This window comes from Podarcis muralis, chromosome 1 (assembly GCF_964188315.1).
Source record: "Podarcis muralis chromosome 1, rPodMur119.hap1.1, whole genome shotgun sequence".
Lineage (NCBI taxonomy): Eukaryota > Metazoa > Chordata > Lepidosauria > Squamata > Lacertidae > Podarcis > Podarcis muralis.
Genome location: NC_135655.1, coordinates 78,470,531 through 78,493,330, shown reverse-complemented (window position 1 = coordinate 78,493,330; position 22,800 = coordinate 78,470,531). Strand labels below are relative to the sequence as shown.

General features: G+C 41.1%; 2 protein-coding genes across 3 annotated transcripts in view; one reads left to right on the top strand and one right to left on the bottom strand.

Annotated features, from left to right (window-relative positions):
- Positions 1-3,873, top strand: part of PKP3 (plakophilin 3) — a 48,839-nt gene extending 44,966 nt beyond the window's left edge. The window contains exon 13 of the mRNA XM_028736247.2: positions 742-3,873. Coding sequence (XP_028592080.2) covers positions 742-777 — 36 coding nt within the window. The 3' untranslated portion in view covers positions 778-3,873. The remainder of the gene's footprint in view (positions 1-741) is intronic.
- Positions 3,874-5,717: 1,844 nt separating this feature from the next.
- SIGIRR (single Ig and TIR domain containing) overlaps positions 5,718-22,800 on the bottom strand; it is a 32,979-nt gene continuing 15,896 nt past the window's right edge. For both annotated transcript variants that reach the window (XM_077932164.1, XM_077932156.1), the window contains 8 exons: positions 22,211-22,400; positions 21,083-21,213; positions 18,729-18,872; positions 18,394-18,537; positions 16,094-16,196; positions 15,418-15,568; positions 10,744-10,918; positions 5,718-7,806 (listed from right to left, as the gene is read on the bottom strand). In XM_077932164.1, the coding sequence (XP_077788290.1) occupies positions 7,613-7,806; positions 10,744-10,918; positions 15,418-15,568; positions 16,094-16,196; positions 18,394-18,537; positions 18,729-18,872; positions 21,083-21,213; positions 22,211-22,400 (1,232 nt within the window). In that variant the 3' untranslated portion in view covers positions 5,718-7,612. The remainder of the gene's footprint in view (positions 7,807-10,743; positions 10,919-15,417; positions 15,569-16,093; positions 16,197-18,393; positions 18,538-18,728; positions 18,873-21,082; positions 21,214-22,210; positions 22,401-22,800) is intronic.

Below are 22,800 nucleotides of genomic sequence, written 5' to 3'. Positions count from 1 at the left end.
AGTAGATTTCTGATTCTAGAAGAGGGAGAAGAGGTATCTTCTAGACATGATCAGCTACAAAGGCCAGCACACCTGTATTAGTAGTTTTCTGGAAGAAGGAATTTCAGTAATGGAGGTGTCAGAAAACATATACCTGCTCTACACTCCTATTTTGAACCACTATTAACAGTGTGGGAGCCCACCCTATACCATTTTGCATCTAACTTTAACAAGGGATGCTTAGTGGGTACCTGCTGTGCTTTGGGTTTAGCCCTATAGTACTGAACAGGAAACTGACAGAGATGTGCTGTTTGTTCAGCTGCCATTTTGGCCTTAGCTGAGGATATTGCCCCAAATAGATCAATAACCTATAGTTTTAGTCCAGGAATCATGGCACTTACGCTATCCAAGGTGTTGGGAATGTGTGTCCTCCAAGGGCTTGGTAAGTGCCACTTGTTTTTAGGGCTCCCCCTTATTTTAAATGTTTGAACATTTTAGCACACTATTAGAACATAACACATCACCCTTATTTCCCATGGTGGGGGGCTTCCATTTCAGCCATCAGGCACAATAAACTTCTCTTATGAGGGAGGAAGGGGCACCCCCTGCTGCAGGTCATTCTCTTCTGCAGTATCACAGATACGAATTCTAGATTGGCAGTTCTTTTGAGAATCTATGCCATCTTGGGTCTTATATCAATAGGGCGGTGGGTGGGTGGAATGATGTGCCTTTGTGATATTTTTCTTCTTCTGTGTTTTACAGAAGGGCTATCGAAAAGAAGACTTTGTTGGCCTGTAAAGAAAAGGGAATGCAGAAATGGACTGTCCAGCCCTAACCCTTCATGAAATTTGTACGTGAATCACCATCATGGACTGTGCCGCCGCTGCACGAAGCTTGCCCTCTGCAGCTTCCCTCCTTTTTATAGATCTCAGGCCAATTTGGCTGGTGTGCCTTATTTTTTAATTATTCATTAGTGTTTCTTTTTCAAGCCTGCTGAAAACTCATCTTCTGCTGGCCATCTTATCTCCATAAAAACAAAACTTAACTGTAAAGACATGAGTCAGCATCCAGGCAAATTCTCAGGACTCTCCTCCTTCATATCTTGTACTGGATGCCCTTGGATCCCCAGTCATTTTTTAAATTCACCAACACTCATGTCATAGCAGGACTTCCAGTCTTGGGAAGGATGCTGAGGGGCCTTCCTTCTCCCTCCTAAAAGTCTTGCTGTTTGTAGGTCACTCCCCACCATCTTCTCTGAACCCCTAAAATGATGGGCTTCCTTTTCACTTTTAAAAATCTAGGAGATCTTTTCTTGAGGCATGGATCAATTTTAATGAGAACTATAAGCTCTACACATATGACACCAGAAAACCACTTGTTTCTGGTGGTATTGAACCTGTTAATGGAATTTTGAGGGATAAATGCAATGTTTAAAGTTAGCACTGGCCAAAAAGCAGGGCAAGAATGCTTTGGCATATATTTTTATGGTGGAATTGGGTGGCGGATCCTTTCATTTTAATTAGTTTGTATGGTCAATAGCAGGAATCCTGAAGGCAGGATTTTCTGAAGCTACACACACTGTATATGTGTACCGTTTCTGTTTGGGTGATAGCGCTGGTAAAGTAAGAGGTGGGTGGATTATGCAAAAAGGGTGCTGGCTGGCTTAGAACCTGCTGGGGGAAAAGAGGTCCTCGGGCTGATCTCTGGCCAGCTTTGCTGTGGTTTGTGCAAAATGTTACTTTGGCTCTATGCTGGCAGGAATGCCTTGGTGGCTATAAAGTGCCAGGTGCTGGCCCACTGAACTGTATTTGATTATAGGGTAAAACTAACAGCTTTGATCTAAAGTGCTAGGACCCTGTCAAATGAGCCAACACTGGCTGGGATAGAATATGTTAAGGCACAAGATGACCGGATTAAAGTTTTAGTAAAATTAAGCTGTCTTTTGTGTGCCAGTATTCTACATGAAGGAAGTTACATAACAACTAATTCACAGTAGCTTTCACTCTGGGGTACATCCTTCCTGCAGTCGAATGGCAGATTACTGGAATGTCCTATCAGAACATTGGCTAAAGGGGAAGTTACTACAGGGGCTGTGATGGCAGACAAACATTGGTTATGGCTGTCATCTGGTACCTGTTTAGGCCAATGGGGAAGCTGGAGGCTGTAGGATCTGGTACTAGTCCCACTACATGCTATGTCCAATCTGACAGGCTTTTTTCACTGCCTAGCTGAAAGCCATTGATTGAGAAGGTTTCTCTTACTGGAGTAGTTGCGCTGTTAACTGCACTACCTTTCACATAAATCAGCAGCAGCTCTCGATAGCTGTCATTATCAAAGTGAGTCATGCAAATACTATGGGTGGTATTCAACTAATTTTTACTCAAGAGTAGACCTATTAAAATACTTGGCCTAATTTAGCCATGTTCATTTACTTTAAGAGACAAGCTGCTGTTGGAATGGCAGCTGATTTCAGTATTTGGGAGGAAAATAACTACCCCAGCATCCTCGCTCTGGTGTTCTTGCTGTAATTGTTAAAATTCGTACCAAGCATAGCTATGAGACCAGACTGCTCAGCCACAACGGGAAGCCAAGATGGACTCGAGGGGCAATAAGAGGGAATAAGTTTCTCCTGTACATACTGTATATAGAATGCTTTTGTTTTTACTCAGTATAGTGGATAGACTATTATCTTGTAAAATTGCTGCTTTTAACAACTCATTAACTTTGACAGCATTATGTATGCTTCCTTGGAAATCACAACTGTGCAACTGAAAAGCTGAACTCACCTTAAGAAAGTGAATTAAGCAGCTGGCATCTTGTTTTAGTAAAATAGCTACCTTTGCATGGTGCATAGTGATGCACCACTCACCAGTTCCTCCAACATCTGACACTCTTCCTATTTTCAGAGGTGATCATCTGTATATAAAAATTGAGGAAACAGCTCCCCTAATTTCCAAGTAAGGATGGATGTAGAACTATCTCAATGGAACATGCACACTCAAGTATCAGATAGGCTGCCTAGAAGTAGAGCTTCTCTTAACAACTCTTAACAACTGTCTGGGAGAGGGGAGGAGCCAAAAGTATCAACAAATGCACATAGCTCAGCAAGTTAAGCAGGTAATTAAAACTTGCTAATTTGCCAGTCTGCTGCTTCTACTAATATTGTTTGCCAAAGACCTGCCTCTGCTCTCCACAAAGAGGCACAATCATCCCTATTTTGTTTGTCAAATGAGAAGCCTGGATGCAGGATTGAAAACCTTAGCCATGAACACAAGGAGAAAAGTGGGAAGACAAGTCATTTTGTGAAGATGGCCACAGCCTTTGGCCCATTTGCTGGTAAAATACACCTGGTTAAAGTTTAAATTGTAATGAACGTGGCAAGTAATAACGATACCATTGGATTATCTCTTAGGAACTAAATGAGCTCTTAAGAGCATATCTACCTTGTTCGTTAGGCTCTTCTCTAACTTCTGAAATAAAAATATTTCAATATTATATATTTCTGTTTGTTTTATGAGAACCTGAAGCACTGAAACATAGGCATGTTAAATGCTACATCAAAGAACATGTGGGTGAAAGGACTGAGTCTTCTTCAGTGCCTCTGCTAGAGAGAAATATACCACAACTGGCAAGACAGCTTACTGACCCATCAGGTTATCAGCCTCAGTGGTGCAGTATAGAAGGAATTCCATCCAGTACAGCTTTCTCACCCCTGTATGACATGTTGCACCTGCAAAAATTCTGTTTCCTGTACAACTATTAAGAACCTTTTCTTCCTCTGAATCTGACAATCTTTTGCACACTTTTGAGCATGCTCAGTGCATGCTCTCTAATTCTGAGCAGACTCATTGATGTTGCTAAATAAATAAAGGCTTTGACCATTTATTGCTGTTACTTTTTCTTGTTATGCTATATTCTACATACATGTGTCAGTGGCATGTATACTTTGAGTTTACCACTCGGGCTTACCATTCTGTCTCCGGAGAACTCCGGGAAGTGTGATTCCATGAACTGGGGAAAGGCTCTAGAACAGAATCCTTAACACCATCACCAAAATACAATTCCCAGGATTCTTTGAGAGAAGGCACAACTGTAATGAATATCTATCATGGAGAGAATATGTAACACCTTGAAAAACTGAAAATGCCCAGAGGATTACCTGTATCCACATAGAAAATGGCAGCTGGCATGCTCAAAGAACTACAAAAGACTTATGATACAGGACTTTTTTGCATTCAGAAACCATGTTGACTATTCCTCAAAAAGGCTTATCTTCAGTAGCTGTAACAATTCTCTAACATCCTTTTCATGATTTTACTGGAGGTATCTTTTAAAAGGGCTTCCCTACAAACACACACACACACACACACAGAGACTGGCTATCCTTTAGATAGCCCAGTTATAGTGATAGATTGCATATTTTTATTATTTAATGGATCTTGGGTGCATTTCAACTATATATGAGGGATTAATTTTAGCCCTCATACCTTACGCCGCATGAACTAAAAAAATAGTTTAGTTCAATGCAAAGAATTATACTTTTCTGCAATTTCTCTCTCCCCTCTTTAGCAATCTTAACCACTCCATGGTTGTCTACAGATACAACTGCCTCATTGGCTGGTTTCCTGCTTCTTATGTATTTAAGTTTTAGATTTTTAAAATGTTCTTAGTAAAATGCTCTTCAAATTCTTTTGACACTTGCTTTGTTGTCAACTTATAACTATAAAAACACTATGAAATAGTGCCACCTCTTTGCCAGCTTTCACATTGGTAACTAATGCTTTTAACAGCATTAAGTTATCTAATGCATTATTATTATTAGGCAACGTACACCAAAATCCCCAGGCCTCAAAAATACAATTTTATTTTATTTTTTGCATGCAAACAACTATCATGCTTCTGGCACTAAATTGGGACTAGCATGAGAAAACCTTTAAAAAACTAACCTCAGAAAAGCCCTTAAAAATGAAAACAGTATTTCAGAAGTATGCTGATTAGAGTGTAACTGAAGAGGTTTCCTCTCCTGCTAGCTAATGATTTTGAAAGGAATAAGGCTGCCTCCTGTCTCCTAGTTACTATCCCCATTATTAAATATGACTAGTGCGTATGCCTTTCTTCCGTGACCAAACACGTTTATGAATACATCTAATGCCTTCAGTAGATAATGCTTATGAGCCTTCAACCTATGCGGGGCAGTCCTGTTCATCTGTGTAACCTAGGAGCCGTTCAAACAAAGTGTTATCAGCAGCCTTATGGTGCATTGTATTTCTTTTCTCAGGACACAACTACCACTTTCACTGTGACCTAAAGAGCTGAACTGGAAGCAAGAGGAGTCCCCATGCAGACGTTCACTAAACTAGACCTCTTTGTGGCTGGAGGAAAGCGAGGGGCAACAGTCATTAGCACATTCAGAGGAACTGGATCCAGATAAAGTGATATTTCCAGTTTGGCCTCAAGATTAAGCACCAATGCACTAGACAGTGCTAGTGTTCATGGTTGGGAAGAAATTTTGGTGCGTATAAAGACCATGAGAATGTCAATTCCATTTTCATTGTTTTCAGCTGCTGGACCAAGTTAGTAGTGCCCATTTAGTCCTGACACAACTCAACCCTGATATGCAGAAGCTCCAGTTTTTCCCAAGTCAGGGCTTAACCCTTTAGATGCCAGTTAACTTGAAGACATCGGCTTTCTAGAGGCTGAAGTTGACAGCCCAGTGACTACTTATGCCACAAAACAGCTAGCTTAAAATATTTATTTATTTAGCCACTTTCTGGTGTGCATACAATCTTTTTTAAAGCAAGAACACCTGCCCAGTGAACTGTTTAGGCAGCAAACAACATTAGTAGCTAAACACAGCCTAAAACACTTTTTGAGGTGCCATTATTGCAATTAGGCCTTTTGGTGGGCGACTTATTCAGAGCCTTGCCAGAAGAAAACAAAGAAGCAGAGGACAAAGGACCATGTGCCAACCTTTTCTAAGACTTGCTGTGACAATATGTTAGCTGGAACGTAAGTAAAACTTGACCTTTTCATTCTGAACTTTCAGTGTCATTACTTTTCAAATCCTGCCTCCCCCAAAAGCTATGCTTTTCTTGAAGTTCAGGGAGATGTTCCATCAACATTATAGCCCTTCTCTTTCCATCCTAGGCATTGATCTGCACTTTGTGGCAACAATGTATTGCTAAGGCTGTACTCACAAACTGCCGTAACTAACTTAAGGCAAATTTTCCAAGTAAATGTGGCTAGGATCAGGCTGTAAAGCTCTTAGAAAGTGCTACTTACCCAAGGGCTGCAGCTGTCAATGTGATTTTCATTCGGAAACCAAATGGCTAATCTAATCTGTTTTGTCCAAGACATTGCTTCCATTACACTGCTTTTGACTGATACGTTTCCAGCCACAACAGGGTCTCAGCAGTGCCAGGCCAAATTGCTGTTATTTTCCTTTGTTCTATTACCTTAATGTTGGCCAGTCATCAGTGCCCATTTCTGAAATAGCTAGGGCTATCCAGAGATGTTAGCAAAAACAAAGGAGTCTGACAGACGTTGTTGGGGTCTCAGCATAGTGACCTAGTGCAAGATCTTCAGCCAAGAACATACAATAGGGTCATTCGTTCCTAACAACTTCCCTTGATCCTGAGTAGTTATACAAACTAAAGATAATCAAAGTATAAGGCACTAACAAAGTCTTGCACATTTCAGGATTAACAGAACTCTCCCCCCCCCCCAACAATTACAGTGCTGAAGTGATATAAAACCAAAGAGTTGGAAGGGATACTGTAGAGAAGGAGTGGCTAACATTTTGGGCCCAAAGGCTGCATTTACTCTTGATTAACTTTAACTCCTGCATGTATGCAACATGCATGTGCACACACACACACTGCATGCACAGGTATGCAGCTGGTCGCATTCAAACACTGTCAATTTTGATTTTGTTTCTTCTTGCTGCTGCCACCAAAGTGCTGAGGTGTTGGGGGATGAGACAAAGTTAGGTGGGGGCCTACATGAACTCAGGTTAGATACCCATATTGTGGACTATATCAATTCAGGTCCAGCCTCTTCGTGTAGACTTCCAGAGCAGGAAACCACCTGCCCTCTAGGTAACTGGGTCCACTGCCACAGTTCCACTTCTGGTGACTTGGAAACCATGGTTCTATTAATGCTGCAAAAAAATCTTATTAGTCTGTTTTTGTAGTCATCTAACACCACTGACTCATACATAGTCAGCTTGTGATCAAACACAATGCTAAAATCCTTCTCACGTATACTATTGCCATGCCAACCTAGGTATTCCCACCACCCAAACCTGTGCATTTGAATTTTGCATTGGTCTCTGTTGAACGTCATGTGTTAATCCGCCTAGTTTCCAACCCACTGAGATCATGTTGAATTTTATTCCTGTCTTCTGAGGTGTTAGTGATCCCTCCCATTTCCATGTCCTCCATAGATGTGCTAAGGATTCCCCTCCACCCCTTCTGCCAAGTAATTGATTAATATTATGAAGAGTGTGGGGCCCAGGAGAGAGCCCTACAGCACTCAATTTGGTTGTTACAGATCAAAGAAACTACCCAAGCCGATTGTCATTATCAAGGCACATCGTGATAATCAGTTTCACCAAGGAAAATTCCAGCATCTCTTAGATATCATCCTCTGTCACCAGGCAGTAGAAATCTGTCCTTGCTCCATAGTTCCGAGATCCCAAATCAGAGATGTCAATCTCACTCCTTTGGTTTTCCCCAAGCTGTATTTCTTCCAAAGCACCAAGTGGAGGACCATCAGGGCCACTCATGGGAGGAGGCGGTGCGCCTTTGAAAATGGACCCCCTGCCACCTGTAGGATGGGAAGGAGAAGGTAGCAGTTAGCAGAGAGGAAGGGATGGCAAGGCAGAATGAGACAAGTTGCAGTGCTTTAAAATGACCAGTGCCATTATACTTTCTGCAAGTACAGTGGTACCTCGGGTTACAGACACTTCAGGTTACAGACTCCGTTAACCCAGAAATATTACCTCGGGTTAAGAACTTTGCTTCAGGTTGAGAACAGAAATCGTGCTCCAGAGACGCAGCAGCAGGAGACCCCATTAGCTAAAGTGGTGCTTCAGGTTAAGAACAGTTTCAGGTTAAGAACGGACCTCCGAAAGGAATTAAGTACTTAACCCGAGGTACCACTGTATTTACAAGGAGGACATATATACAGTTCAAGCTCATTTAAACACCAGTTTAAGTATCATTGCTTCCCACCAACATTTCTGCAAATAGTACTTCAGTGAGATTGCTATCCTTCCTCAAAGAACTAGTTGCTAAGGCTAGCCGGAGAGAAGGAAGAACTATTAAACCAATTTAAGTATCAAGTTGCGTGAGATACAGGAGATCTATAACTAGGAGAAGTACAGATTGGGGTAATGGCACAGGGAAAAAGAGTTCAAAATTTTTTTCCTCAGGCCTGAGGCTCAGGGTCACTGCTCTAATCAAAGCTGGAGCCTCTGGCTACTTTTAACTAAAAGCAGAAATGTCAGGAGATCTAATTATAGACCTCCTGCATCTCATGCAGCTTGGGAGTCAGTTGGCAGTTTTAAACTTAATTTAAATGTTCTATTTTAGAGCATGCCTTGACATGTCAGACAAGAGTAAGGGGCCTGAATATTTCAACACCTAGGGAATCTGGAGGAGGCTTCAGTCCCGCCTTTCGCCAATCCCCAGGGTCTGAGAGGAGCTGCTCTTCCCCTTAGCACTAACAGGCAGCATTTCAAAGACCTCAGGAGGGGAGCTGGGAAGAGAAACCGGTAACACCTTTGTAAGCCTCATGAAATAGATTTAATGTGCATCACTTTCTCTCAAGCGGGAGGGTGTGTGTGTGTGTGTGTGTGTGTGTGTGTGTGTGTGTAAAAATCAGGCGCTCCTAGTGAGAATGAAATGTCTTCCAAGCAACAATTCCCTTTGCAAGTGAGAGAATGAGGAGCCTCAAGCATCCTGGCATGCTGTTGTATGGAGCAACTAGACTAATGAGGAAAGCTTCCAACAAGGTGCACAGCCGCGCCACACAAGAAACAAGGCCTATTAATGACAGTGAACGCAACACCCTCAGCAAAATAAGCCCAACGCTGCTGTCTCAACTAAAAGAAAAGCCCAGCCAAACCCATTATTTTCTCTGTTCTTCTCTTGACAATAAAATCACCGTGTACAAGCGAGCTGGGCTTGCTCTTGCCAGTCGCTCGTAAATCTTTTATGACCACTGAACTTATTTTGCTCCTGTTACTAAAATTAAAATGTATTGCTTTGCAAGTGCTCAGCCTGTGTTAACAAATCCCCAAGGCCAGAGCTTGTTCTTCACAACCTCTGGAACCGATGCCTCAGGTGCGCTTCCTACTCATTGATCCATTGTACAGCCATAGTCCCACAGGCCTAGGAAAAAGGATGTCAGGACTAAACCACCAAGCTCTCTGTAGTCTCAGGCTCAGAGAATGGAAAACTGCCCTTTGGTGGATATAAAACCCATTTCTTTTATGAACTCTTGGTATGTTTGCACATAAATGATAGAGGGAGGTGGTAAATTACATAAATTTCCACTCCTTGGTATTGCTACTCTATGGAAGCATGTAGCAATTATGACACCATTATTTCCTTTCTTCCTCTACACACACACAAATGGATTCATAGCCAAAATAACATGTTCTCTATGAAAACATGCTGCCCTGCTCCCTAACCAATGTTAGCAGTGAATGGGAAAAACAGATTAATTAATTCTTCTGCTACAAAATGTGCCACAGTATGTATGTGTGGATTGCTGCATGACAGGGAAGATAATTTCATTTGGATTGAGGCAATGGTTGTTTGACTGATGAAGGATCAGCTAATCAGGTGTAACTCTGGATTGGCCATTGAAAGAAGGAAGGAAGGAAGGAAGGAAGGAAGGAAGGAAGGAAGGAAGGAGAGAGAGAGAGAGAGAGAGAGAGAGAGAGAGAGGAAGACCTGTTATGCCATTTGAAAGCCACAGAAACAGCATACAATGGTGACCAAGCCAGGTGATCAACCAAAGTAGACACATTCTGCCAAGTCAGATGGTATATAAAGGCCTTAAATAAATACTACTGCTTGTGATCTGACTACACTACACAGGCTTAAAGTGGAGAAAATAAATTTTAAGGAATCTGAAAGTGGGTGCAGAGGCTTCACTTCCATTGGTCTCCACTGTCACCTCTGGCTGAACAGGTTTTGATAATTCTGAAATAAAGAAGAAACCTATTTCCTAGAGGTGAAACTAAGATGAGAGTACATAGCACAATTTGATCACATATTCCAAAGCATCTTTAATTTGGGGGGGGGGGTCACCATCTGACTAGCCTTAGCTTTTGTAATCAAAAGTGAGGCCTGATCCTACACATATCCACTCTAAAGGAAGCTCCTTTGAGTTCAATGGAACTTACGTTAAAGCAAGTGTACATAGGGTTTTGGCATACCATACTAAAATGGCTGTAATAATACAGACAGGAAGGCACACAGTTAGCTCATGGCAGTGTGTAGAAAGACACCTGGCTGACTGATTAATAAAGCTGCTGGGCTATACTTTTGCTAATTTTGGCAATTGCAGTGTTCTTCTATCAAGTGATTTTTTAATGGTTTTTTCCTTTCAAACTTAATTGTGAGCCTCACTTGAGAATCTTTCTGGCTAACTGTGGACTAACACTCAAACAAACAAAAAACCTCAGAGCAGGATCAAAAGCAACTGTTGGCATGCTATGGTGGCAGAGTGAAGACTAAACAGTGCTGTTACCAGAGTCTCCTTCAGGGTGCGAATCCCCCCGGAAATCCAAGTAATTGCTGTTGAGGATCAGCATAGGGTCCTTGTCTTCCTGGAAACTGGTCTGGGGGTCTCCCCTGAGGCCTTGATAGGACACTTTTCGTGGCAGGGCGAGGCACAGTTCCTTCCAAAAATCAGATGAAGGCGCCTAGAAGCAGCAAAGAGGCAGCATCTTGTCACATGCTCATCAGTTACACACAAACCCTTGTGCGATATATCTGTAGGCAAGTCCCAGCAGCCCTGCCTTGAGGGCAGCGTTCTCACAGGCGCTCCTCGTCTATGAAGCACAGGCACCCTCTCTGGCTCCCAAAGGATTGAACAGAGGGAGATAAATGTTCACTACAACAGAGGGATCTACAGCTCCACCAACAGTTTCCCCATTCAGCTTTGTTTCATCTTCGAGATGAAACGCACTGCAAAATCTAAGAGGTATTAAGTGGCATTACTTCTGATGGAAGGCTTTCGTGACCAGATAAAGCAACAGATTTCGCCTTTCCATTAACCTAGGATTTCAGTGCAATTTTAAATTGAGTGAATTCTCCCCCCCCCCCTTTTTTTTTAAAGTAAGGCTTTTGGCTTTGTCCTCATGGATAAAAGGCAAGAGAACATGTGGCTGGTATCCAGCGAAAACTCAGAAACAGACTGCAATGCTTCAATGCCTCGCACAGATAGTTTTCCCAAGCTTGCTATTTCCTAACTTCATCTCACCTTAGTGGCCCAGTCTGTACATCACAGTAAACCATAGCTGCAAGCTACAGCTGCATGCAGTAAGCCAGGTTTCCTCAAACTTGGCCCTCCAGGTGTTTTGAGACTACAATTCCCATCATCCCTGACCACTGCTCCTGCTAGCTAGGGATCATGGGAGTTGTACGCCAAAAACATCTGGAGGGCTGAGTTTGAGGAAGCCTGCAGTAAGCCATAGCCCTAGAGGAGAAAGTGACCTATAGAGGTTACGAGAATTTGAGAGAGATACTGGGAGCTGCCTGCACCCTTGAGGTAAAGGGGCATAGCTGACAGGGACCTCCAGCAATGCTTTACAGCCTTTTCAGGCACAAGAAACCACAATATTTCTACGTAATCCATTCTACTTCCTTGTTGCTACTTCAGCCTAACTGATCTGATAGTGTGCTTCTCTGGGGAACAGCAAGGTGGGTAAATATACAAATTAAATAGAGAATTATTTGTATTGGCCATTGACCATATCAAGTCAAAATGTACAGCTACACAGGAGCAACACTGTAAATAAAAGAGCAGGAATTCAAAAATGAAAACATCATTAAACAAAAAACATTGGCAGGAAATTAACAGCCGCCACAAACATTCAGCCTGCAGTCCTATTGCAGAAGCATCCACAAACTTTTAACAGCATTTGGCCACAGCTAAGGAAAAGCTGGCCACTGTGTTGATAATACTCTTTTTTGAACTTGCCAGTAAAAAATAAATTATTTGAAAGCCTGATCAATGGCAACATTCCCCCAGAAACTGATGAAAAAATTACAAGCTTTCTCAGAAATTGAGCATCCAGTAAGTAATGGGTTGTATCTTTCACAGAATGTTCTCCACATAAGCAGATTTGGGAAGCAAAAGAAATATTTTTGCATCTCCCATGACAGGAAGTTGCATACACTGCATTGTGAGCACAGGGAAAGTCTTATGCTGGTGAAATTTGATAGATCCATCAGATACAATTCAATATGCTTATATTTAAACTTAACTGCCATGGTGTGATTTTAGAGTTGGAAACAAAATGTAGGTATTTCTGAATAAAGAGGTCACAAACACTATTCTTTAAATCAAGTTTTGCAACCGTAGAATTCCTGCTGGAAAAATATTCAACGGGGGGGGGGGGATTGTTACCAAGCATCAGAGTTGAATAAACTATCCCCTGACTATTAATTACAACATCCTTTTGGTTATATTGATTCAGAAGAATTGCAGGAGTTAATTCCAATAGTTAAAGCAGGCTAGCATTCACTTTTACTTTTAGAGCTAAAATGGCCCATTTTTTATTGGAGAAATGCTGTTAGCCAATTTGATGGTGTTCTGAACCCAATCAAGTCGGATGAGAAGCAGGCACACACTCCCTGAACCCCAAGATCTCAAATGCAAAGAGCAACTGCATAGTTAAATTGAACCCATTTTAGAATTGGCAATAGGCATGCCAATATTTCGAGGTACTATTCAGCTGTCATTCAGCTTTTAGTTTTGTGGAATTTCAGGGGAGCTGCAAACCACCAGAGATGGAATATACAGAGCTCTTTCGTCTTGTGTGCCTGTTTCCAGCATGGCAGCAGGTATGTACAGCCAAACAGAGCACTATCAAACCCCCTGCTCATCAGCTGGTGAGTGGAAAGCAGAGAGTATAATCTTGCTGGCTGAAGGGGTTTGCTTTGCCAGAATGAAGACTGGCTTGTGGGCCAGAGGTTGCCCACTCCTGCTGTATAACCTTACAAACCAATCAGGATGAACAATCTAGAATCCACCCTAAATATAGGAATATAGTTGGACACAATCCACTTATGAGATAATTTAGCTTAGTTTTTAAGGGTAATGCTACTACCAAATTAACACATGGCAAGCAATGCTGGTGTTCGAGGTTCTCCGAGAATGTATTTCTACTGATGTAATCAAAGGCAGTTTTAAAATCAACAAAAACTGCAAAGAGCTTATTTTTTCTGTTAACACAGGAATTAAATGAGCAAGCACAGAATGGTTGTCAAGCATTAACTAGCCAGCTTTAAAGCCAGCTTGTTATTCAGCAACTACATTGTGCAACATCGGCCATTCTTCATACTCAAAACAGGAGGTATTTTACATGTAATTTTTAATGCTATCTATAAGACTGATTGGTATATAATTTGTGTGTTGCCTTTCTTGAAAACTGGGATCTCTGTGCTCAGATTCCACCCTGATGGAATACAGCCAATTGGGTTTTTTTGAACCAAATAATTTAGCAATGACAGGACCACTCCACTGGATGTTACTTTAAAACCTCTCTTGATATTAATTCCTCTCCTAATGCCTTATTTTGGAAAGAGTCAGATTTTTAATCTGACTAAGAAACAAGAAGCCAAAGATTGCACCTACAGAGCTCAAGACTGGCAGCCTGTTACTCATGTACAGGAACAGTCTTATTAAAAATGTTAATGTGCTGTTCCCATTTTGTCTTAGAGATAGGAGTAAACAAAAAAATAGCGGACATATGGTGGCTTTGATCTACTCAGTGCCAGAAGGAAGCAGTATCCTTACACCTAATGGCATTTTCCAGGCACTGTTAAAGCTGCTTTGAAATATTTGGCTGTCGTAACTTCTTATTAGCTGGGGAGGGGAGTAGGTAGTTCCTTGAATGCTGTGTCTAAAAGGCCTGTTTAACAAAGCTGCTTAGGATTCTTTACATTGTAAGTAAAATCAAAAAGCCCCTTTCTTATGTCTTGAAGCATAGGTTGTATGCACAGTAGAGTGTTAATTGAACAAGTGAGTTGCACAGCTCTGATTTTTCCATGTGGATTTTTGTGCACATCTGTCCACAGGACCACCTTCAAACGAACTCTATTGCAGTGCTTCCTGTCCCCCAAGAGTGGGAGGTGCTTGCTGGGATGTCTTAGCACTGTGTGCTGTTGTCCCCTCCCCTCCATTCCTCACACTCCCTAAGTTCTGGAAACCTAAGGTCTATTGCAAGCATGCTTACAGTTATTTGTTTACCTGTGTGTGCATCCTATTTATGCATTTAAATATTTATATGAGGTACAAGTTTTGCATTATACCAGACTTACAAAAAATGATGGGTCCAGTTCTTTAAAAATACACACACGTGTCATGTCAGTAGTTTTTCTAATTGTTGTAACCTGCCCTGGGACTGTGAAGTGAAGGATGGGTGAAAAGCATAATAAAATAACTAAATATCCTGATGTGCAACTGCAAGGAGTATTGTGAGTCACAAGCGTGCTATTGTTCATTTAGCACAGATAAAGAAACAGCAATAACTGTAAACCAGAAGTCTCTATCCTGCTAGAATGCTCCCCTGCAAATGCTCATTTTAGGGAAGGATTTGTGCTTTTTTCCTTCTCCAGCCTCTAACATCCCCCTCTCTTTTCACTTCTCTTTGCACTGAGAGTACTCTGGGTGAAGCAAGTATATGTTTCCAATTCTTATTTCTCAGGTTCTGGTGCCTCCCTGTGGCTCTGTTTGCTTCTTTAAAGTGGGAGTTAAAATATAACTTATCTATATTTTCTGCAATGCTTACAACACTGCTCATGACCTCCACGCATGAGCCATGGAGCAGTCAAGCCATGTTCATCTAAAAAGGTATCATTTGGCAAATATCTGGAGCTGATGATCTCCTAGTCAACAGGTAAATAGCTAAAATAAGAAGTAAATAACAGGAAATATCAAAATAACGGACAGACAAAAATATATTCAGCCTACTTTCATGAAGATGCTACTCTTTAGTGCCAAGAAAAGCAGGTAACAGTTATTACTCTGGTATACATCACAGCAAGGTCAAGTAATGGAGGATTGGCTCTCAACCCTTCTTGGAAGAGAAGCTACTCTACACTTCTATGCTTCTTGAATAGCTTCAAGTACTGCCTTGCCACTGAGAAACATAACCACAGTGATGAAGTTATGGCCTTGCAGCCCACAACTTACCATGGACCCAGCGCGCCACATCAGAAGGGTCACTGTGCTCTTCTGCTGCTTCAGCAAGTTTATGGCTGGATGTGCTATTTCTCGGTACTGGCTCTCAAAGACAATGAAGATTGGCCTCCGGGATAGTTCCAGCAGCCTCCAAAGACCTTCCCTGCAAAACCAGACAATTGGTTAGAGTCCTAAGCAAATCCACAACCAAACTATTGAAACCCAATCTAGTCACCCCAAAAATTAATTCTAAGCACGACTAGTTTCAGTAGAATTCAAACAGTTCAATGAAAACTTCAGGAACTGGTTTGAGAGGCATTAACACTAAACTGCTGTGCTTCATTTCCAGATATATGAGAGAGATTCTGGGTGTTGTGATTGGAGGTGTATACAGAAATTGGATAAATTCAGATGCCCTTCTAACCATAGATAGGAGAGCCAGGAACATACTCCCACCTGCCTTCCTACTCCCTTCTACCTTCCCTCCTCCTCTTATGAGTACAACTTATTGGAACACTTGACTGGTTTGACAAGCCATAGTTTACCAGGACGACCAAATAAGCAAACTATGATTTTAGTGATCCCTCCAAATCAGAATTGCACATACTATTTGCCCGAGTCATTCCTGATCCTCCAAAAATGAAAGGAGGATCAGAGAACTTGTCTCTATTGCTGACTCTCTAATTACCTGAAATTATTGTTGCACCATTCCTGTTCCAGATATGCATTAGAGAGAACCACAATGAGGCGGCGGCACCGGCTGACATTCATAATCAGATCTGCAGAAGGTTCTGAAAGAGAGGAGAAAAACTAAATCTCTTCTGAGAAGGGCCAGAACCAATCCATTGTTGTTTCAGCATTCATCCTTCACCTGTACAAGAAATAAATACCCTAGCATCCAAATGCATATCCACTTTGCTCTACAGAAAGGAGAACCCCTGGGCAATGGAATAAAAGCTAACCAGCCTGTTTAGAACTTCCCTGTCCTTCAGACAGCACCATTGGTTTTGGATATGAGTGCCTCTGGTGGAACACTCAGGACATTTTTTTAAAAAATGAAGAGTATACTCAAACATTGCATTTTTTAATTATTAGACACACCACAAAGAGCACAATACAGATGCCGTTTCCATAGTACTATACACTCAAAAAGGTACTACAGCTGTTGAGAAATGCTGTTTTGTGGTGTATTCTTGTTTAACCAGAACTGTCCACTGTGGGCAGCATTTTAGAACATGGAGGAGCTGCATTTTGTACACAGCTTGTTTTGAATCCCCATGCAAATGGATGTTGCATACTTTTTATAGAAGTTTTATTAAACAAAACAGTTGAAGATAAGAACAAATGGTCTGAAGGCACATGATTACAGTGATATTGCGGAAGCCAGAACAGGGGTGGGCCTGTAAACTGCCTGGATAGGAACTACACTTCATGCTCTTTGGAGGAAGATTAAACAAGCTGTGCCCAAAATAAAGAAACAACACATTGTCAAACATATGCAATAACAGCCTGGAAACGTGGAGGCACAGGGAGAGGCAGCGGGCCAGCACAAAACAACCACCCATCTCTATGAAATGCATATCTGCAAGGTCATGCAAGTTAAGCAATGCATCATGCCACAGACTTTGAACAGGTGTAGAAAGCCCACCAGTTGTGCTGAGCATATACTGGGCAGACTGTGAATACATCCTACTTAATACAGTGGTGCCTCGCAAGACGAAATTAATTCGTTCTGCCAGTTTTTTCGCCTTGCGAATTTTTCGTCTTGCGAAGCACGGTCAAGTCGCAACTGCACCTCTTCAAGCGGTTTTAAGAAAAAGGAAACAAACTTGCAAGACGTTTTCGTCTTGCGAAGCAAGCCCATAGGGAAATTCGTCTTGCGAAGCAACTCAAAAAACGAAAAACTCTTTCGTCTTGCGAGTTTTTCATCTTGCGAGGCATTCGTCTTGCGAGGTACCACTGTATGCAAATGGAACCTAACTGTGGACAACTGGGTGGTTAAGGAGAATACATTTTTCTTCGTACAACAGAGAGCCTGTCTATAAAATATTCAGTTCCTACTTTGCACAGCTTTGCCATTATTGGTGTTTAGAATTAAAGGTATTTTAGGTTGCTTCAGATGCACAAAATAGTGTGCCAAAGGACAAAGTAATTTTTCAGAGCCATACTTTTGCATCTATTAAGTAGCAAAGTGCAGTGTTCAACAGGCTTCATTTCAGATATAGTGGTACCTCGGGTTAAGTACTTAATTCGTTCCGGAGTCCATTCTTAACCTGAAACTGTTCTTAACCTGAAGCACCACTTTAGCTAATGGGGTCTCCTGCTGCTGCTGTCACACGATTTCTGTTCTCATCCTGAAGCAAAGTTCTTTACCCAAGGTACTATTTCTGGGTTAGCGGAGTCTGTAACCTGAAGCGTATGTAACCCGAGGTACCACTGTACTGCATTGCAATGTTTGTGGCCCTTTTCTTCACTCTGAAAAAGGATACAGATGTCAAGCTGGGATCATATATGAAATACACAATGGTGTCCTGAATGTATAAACCAGCCTGTATTCTAATATCTCAGTCAGATATAGCACTGCACTATGTTTTACATCTTTCCAATCTACCTTGGAAACAGGGACATGGATTAAGCTGTACTTGAAATGCAGAATGTTGCCCTGAAGTTGCATACCAACTTTCATCCTGCTCTCTCAGTGTCTAATAGAAATAGTGTTTTTTGCATTCTCCTCCTCTTGTTTGAAAATGGATGCAAGAGTTAACCTGATATTCAGACTTAGTGTGTGTACCAATTTCAATTGGATATTTTAACACATAATAAAGCTACCATATTAAACATAGGATGCCAAATGGGCAAATTAAACTGGAGGTTTCTCTTCATTTAGCCAACTAACCCATTTCATGTAAGTTATTTGCAGCCTGAACTCAATAGCAAGTCTGAGTGCCCAGGTACATATTAAATGAGGTGTTGGACAAGGTTCTATACCTGAATTGGGCAGGATGTCTTTATCATCCAGGAAAATCTTGTAGCCGTGACGATTCTCCAGCTGTGGCTTCACTATGAAGTTGACAAACTTTCTATCATCCGTTGAGTTAGAGTAAGACACATAGGCATCATACAGCTTTCCATCTGTGGAAAAGTACCAAGAAGAGAAATTTATTATAATTTTTTTTAAAAAAACAACAACAAAACCTGTGCTGACTAGCTATAACACTGAGAGGATAATTCTTGTAGAAGTTCACACTTTGGGTTGGACTGTCATTGAAACTCGAATCTCACAAGGGGAAAAGTGACAGCCAACTCTCCAGCCCAATATTTACCATTGATCTCCACCTCTCCATGACGGTTTCTGTACCAGAGGAGCACATTCAGACGACACTTCACATACATCACAGCCATTAGTAACAGCAGTGCCACCGTGAAAAGTGCAGCTAGCACAGCGCCCAAGTGCCCAGCAGTCTCTGCTGTAATAGAAAGACATATTTTAAATAGCATTAAATGAGAAAACAGCCTTACAATTGATAGGATGGTAGAGGAAAAAGGAAGAGAAGAGTTGGGGTCTATGGTCTCAGAATATACCAAATTATAAAGAAAATGAGGGGTTATGTCATTCTTGAACAATTTTTAGTATCTTGATGACTGTTCTGACTATCAGAACGTGCAACCATGATGAGGAAGAGATGAGCAGAAGCTAAAAGACAGATTTATTCTAGCACCACATTGTTAGATCATCCTCCAAATTTTGCAAGGATCTCCATTCACAAGATGCACATGCAGAAGTAAATCAAAGGTTTTCAGAGTAAAGATGTGCATGAACTAAATTATTCACATTCTCCAGTGCCAATTCAATTTCTTCCTGCAAGCGCGCGGGCATGTTCATTTAGACTTTTTGTAAAACACTCTGGAATATACTGTTAACTGAGCCATTTGCTGAATGTTGCTTTAAAATACACTGAGGCTCTAATCTCAGAATTGCTCCATCAGCCTATGGAAACTTCCAGATGGAGGAATTTGAAAGTGTTCAAGCATGCCAAAACAGCTGAGTTGCTTGGGGGCAGCCTGATAGCACGTTTGTTTTGGTGTGTAGAACCATTTGAGGCTGTGACTGATTGAAAACCTCAGAAAAGTTTCTATTGTCTGCTGGTGCCATCATGTGGCAATTTTCTGCCATCAGATTCACTGATGACGCCATCATAAAATTGCTCTTGTAAACTGAGCCCCTAAAGCCAGCATGGAGCAATACTGATGGCACTAAAGGCTGTCTTTATATTAAACTCCTAGAGACATGGTAAGTCTGGTTCAAAGCCCTTTTTAGAAACCCTACTACCAGTTAGAGCAAAAACATCTTTGAAAGTCTAAGAAGAGGATCAGGCAGGCTCTTGAATTCCAAGATAAAACAGGGGAAACTTATTCAAAAGAAAAGGAAGGCATCTAGATACAGCATAAAAGCAAATACTCTTATCACCCCAGCTAGACTTCAGTCTATCAGATGGCCATGCATGGGCTAAAGTAAATTACTCTATTTTTTAAATGAGAACAGTTAGTTTCTATATAGAAAATTAAGTCTTGCTTCTTCCTAAAAGAAGGAAAGCCAAGCTGAGATACCCACTTCATAAATTCTCAGAGGGTCATACAATACTTGAGAATTTTGAAGCCATCTTAGTTCAAAACTATGTTTCTTCCCCCAAAAAACACATTTGCCTTTGCACACATGCCAAGAGTCATCTGAACAGTGGCACTACAAAGTGAAAAATGTGGACTGAATTATAAACTGAATGTATAGTGAAGCTGTCACACCTCTATAAACTCACTGTGGGTCAAACTCTGACCAGATTCCATGCTACCCACATCCTCAATAGACCATACTGAATCCTGTACATTGGACCCAAGGATGTAGTTTCTTACACACACACACACACACACACACACTGTTCCATTCCAAGACACACACATAATGTGTGAAATGGCCCTTAGCATCTCACATACACCAATGGAGAAATGAAATAATGATGCTGAGCCATGGATCATTTCTAGACTGTAATTAGAAAATGTAATCCAAAACACTTAGGCTACTTGAGTCTCAAGAGGAGGCAGACAGAATATAAATCACATTCAATTCCTCAGCTGCTGCACAATCTCAGATTTATCTAGTTCTGCCATTTTAATGACAAATGTACAAAGCAAATGCAAGCTCAGTTATCACACTTGCCCCTCCCATCAAGCTTCAGATAAGAAGCCCTTCTAAAGATAATTAAATTAAAAAGAGTTTAAAGTATTTCAATCATGTTTATTTGTCATCTTGTTAACCAAAGTGCAGAACTGCTCTGGGGTGGGGTCAAAGATGTATGTGTGTGTGTGTGTCACTTCAAAGGCATCAGCCAATCAATGCTGTACACAGCCATATTCTTATCTATCGGTTTTCAGAGGTCAACTCTGAAAGGGAAATTTACATTTGGATTGAATGCCATAAGTGTGTTTTCAGAGTAGTCTGACAACTCTTAAAAAAAAAGTATCTCCAGCTCTCATTTCAGAAATACTCATGGGAATTCTACTATGGAATACAGTTAGTGAGTAGCAGAATCTTTTTTGAACAACTTAATAAAGATAACAACCTTCAAATAGAGTACCGGCCCACACCCAAATGCACATGGTATGAAGTACAAAGAAATGCTACCTGATTTTTGCAGTGTGAAAACTGCTGTACTGTTTCTAACCAAGCAGGCAAATGCTCCATAAATTTCATCTGTTGTTACATTCATATCCAAAGTGCTGGAGATGAATATCTCTGATTTATTGTCATTGAACCTGGGGTGCAAATAGAAGATGATTTAGGTTAGCACTGATTGAAAACAACACTAGGAAATTTCAGTCAGAACCGGACAGGAAGGAAACTAGAGGGCTCCACCCTATGAATCTTGGATTATACCAAACATTAAATTTGGACAAGGAATGAACTGTGAGTTGGTAACAAGAGTGTCCATTTGAGTATCTATGATCTGGAAATACTGTCACTATTTTATCATGTTGGCCTTTGAAAACATTTTCTTCCACAAAAACTAGTAGAAATTTGGGGACTTTCAAAATCATCTTTTTCCTTGTTCTTTTAAAGCAATGGATTAATTGTGGTCGCTTAGTTGTTGTATGGGATCCCACTGTCTTACATAAAAGTACTTCTTTTGTGGAACTATAATAGCAATGTCCTATTGCTTAAAGTGCATTTTTTCTTACTAGTGAAATGTCAATTTTTCTTCTCCCAGCTACAGCCTCCATGCCATTATTGAGTGATGTACAAAATATTACATGAGTTCCCAGTAACCTAGTAGAACATATCCATGACACCACTGATAACGTACAACACAACACAAGTCCCCTGCAGTGGGAACTCTAAAATAAAAGGGGTGTTCATGAAACCAGATTTGTTCTGAAGCCACAAACATCTGAAAGGGTCTTCTTCCTCTCCCTCTGCCTCCCCAATGAAGACTGATACATAGAGCATTGTCTTAAGCCCTTCTCCAGGGCTTAAGTGTACAATTTTATTTTTAACAGAAACACAATCTCCCACTCTCACTCAATCTCCCCCTACTACTGCAAAGATATTTCCTCCCAATGAACTATATATATTACACTACTGCCCCTATTCCACAAACCTATAAGGTTAATAGTATACATAAGCCCTTAAAGATCCACCATTATCTTCAGAGTCTGGGAGACACTATTTTAATTTGTTTCTCTCTCTTTTGTTTCTATTTTATACAGCCAATTTAGCTTTATTTTCCATTATTTTCCATAAAAGCCTTCTTACCAATGAGTAGAAGCAGCATAGGTCTCGTTGTCTAGCAACTGGTCATCTTTCATCCAGTGGAGGCCAAAATCACAGCTTTTCGTGTAGGGCAGCTGCACAGTGCAGTTCAGTGTAAACTGGCTTCCCAAATCACGTTGCAAAGTCAGATTGCTGGAGGGGTAAAGGAAACGAGGAAGGACACTGCAAATGTCTGTTGGGGAAACAAAAACAGTACACCGTAAGAGAGCTTTTCGGTGAGAGCACTGAACTTCCAGACTGTATACTGCAAATCTTATATTGGCTATTTAGGTCTGGCTAACATAACAAAGAAAGTCAAGCTACTCTTGTCCCTGTGACCCTGCACCTAAGCACAATCTCCCTTACACAGTGGGTTCACCGATGATTCCAGCCTCCATTCACCATGTTTAGGAAACTTAACTAGACAAATTGCTGAGTATAACCTCTCTCTCAAGGCTGGTTCTGAAGTTCTGATTTGACTTGAGAAAACAATGAGAAATTCAGTAAGGACTATAGTGGGAAAGACAGAATGTTCAGGTTATCTGGAAAGCATGTCATGTCCCATAATAGAGAAATGCCCAGGATAAAGGGGT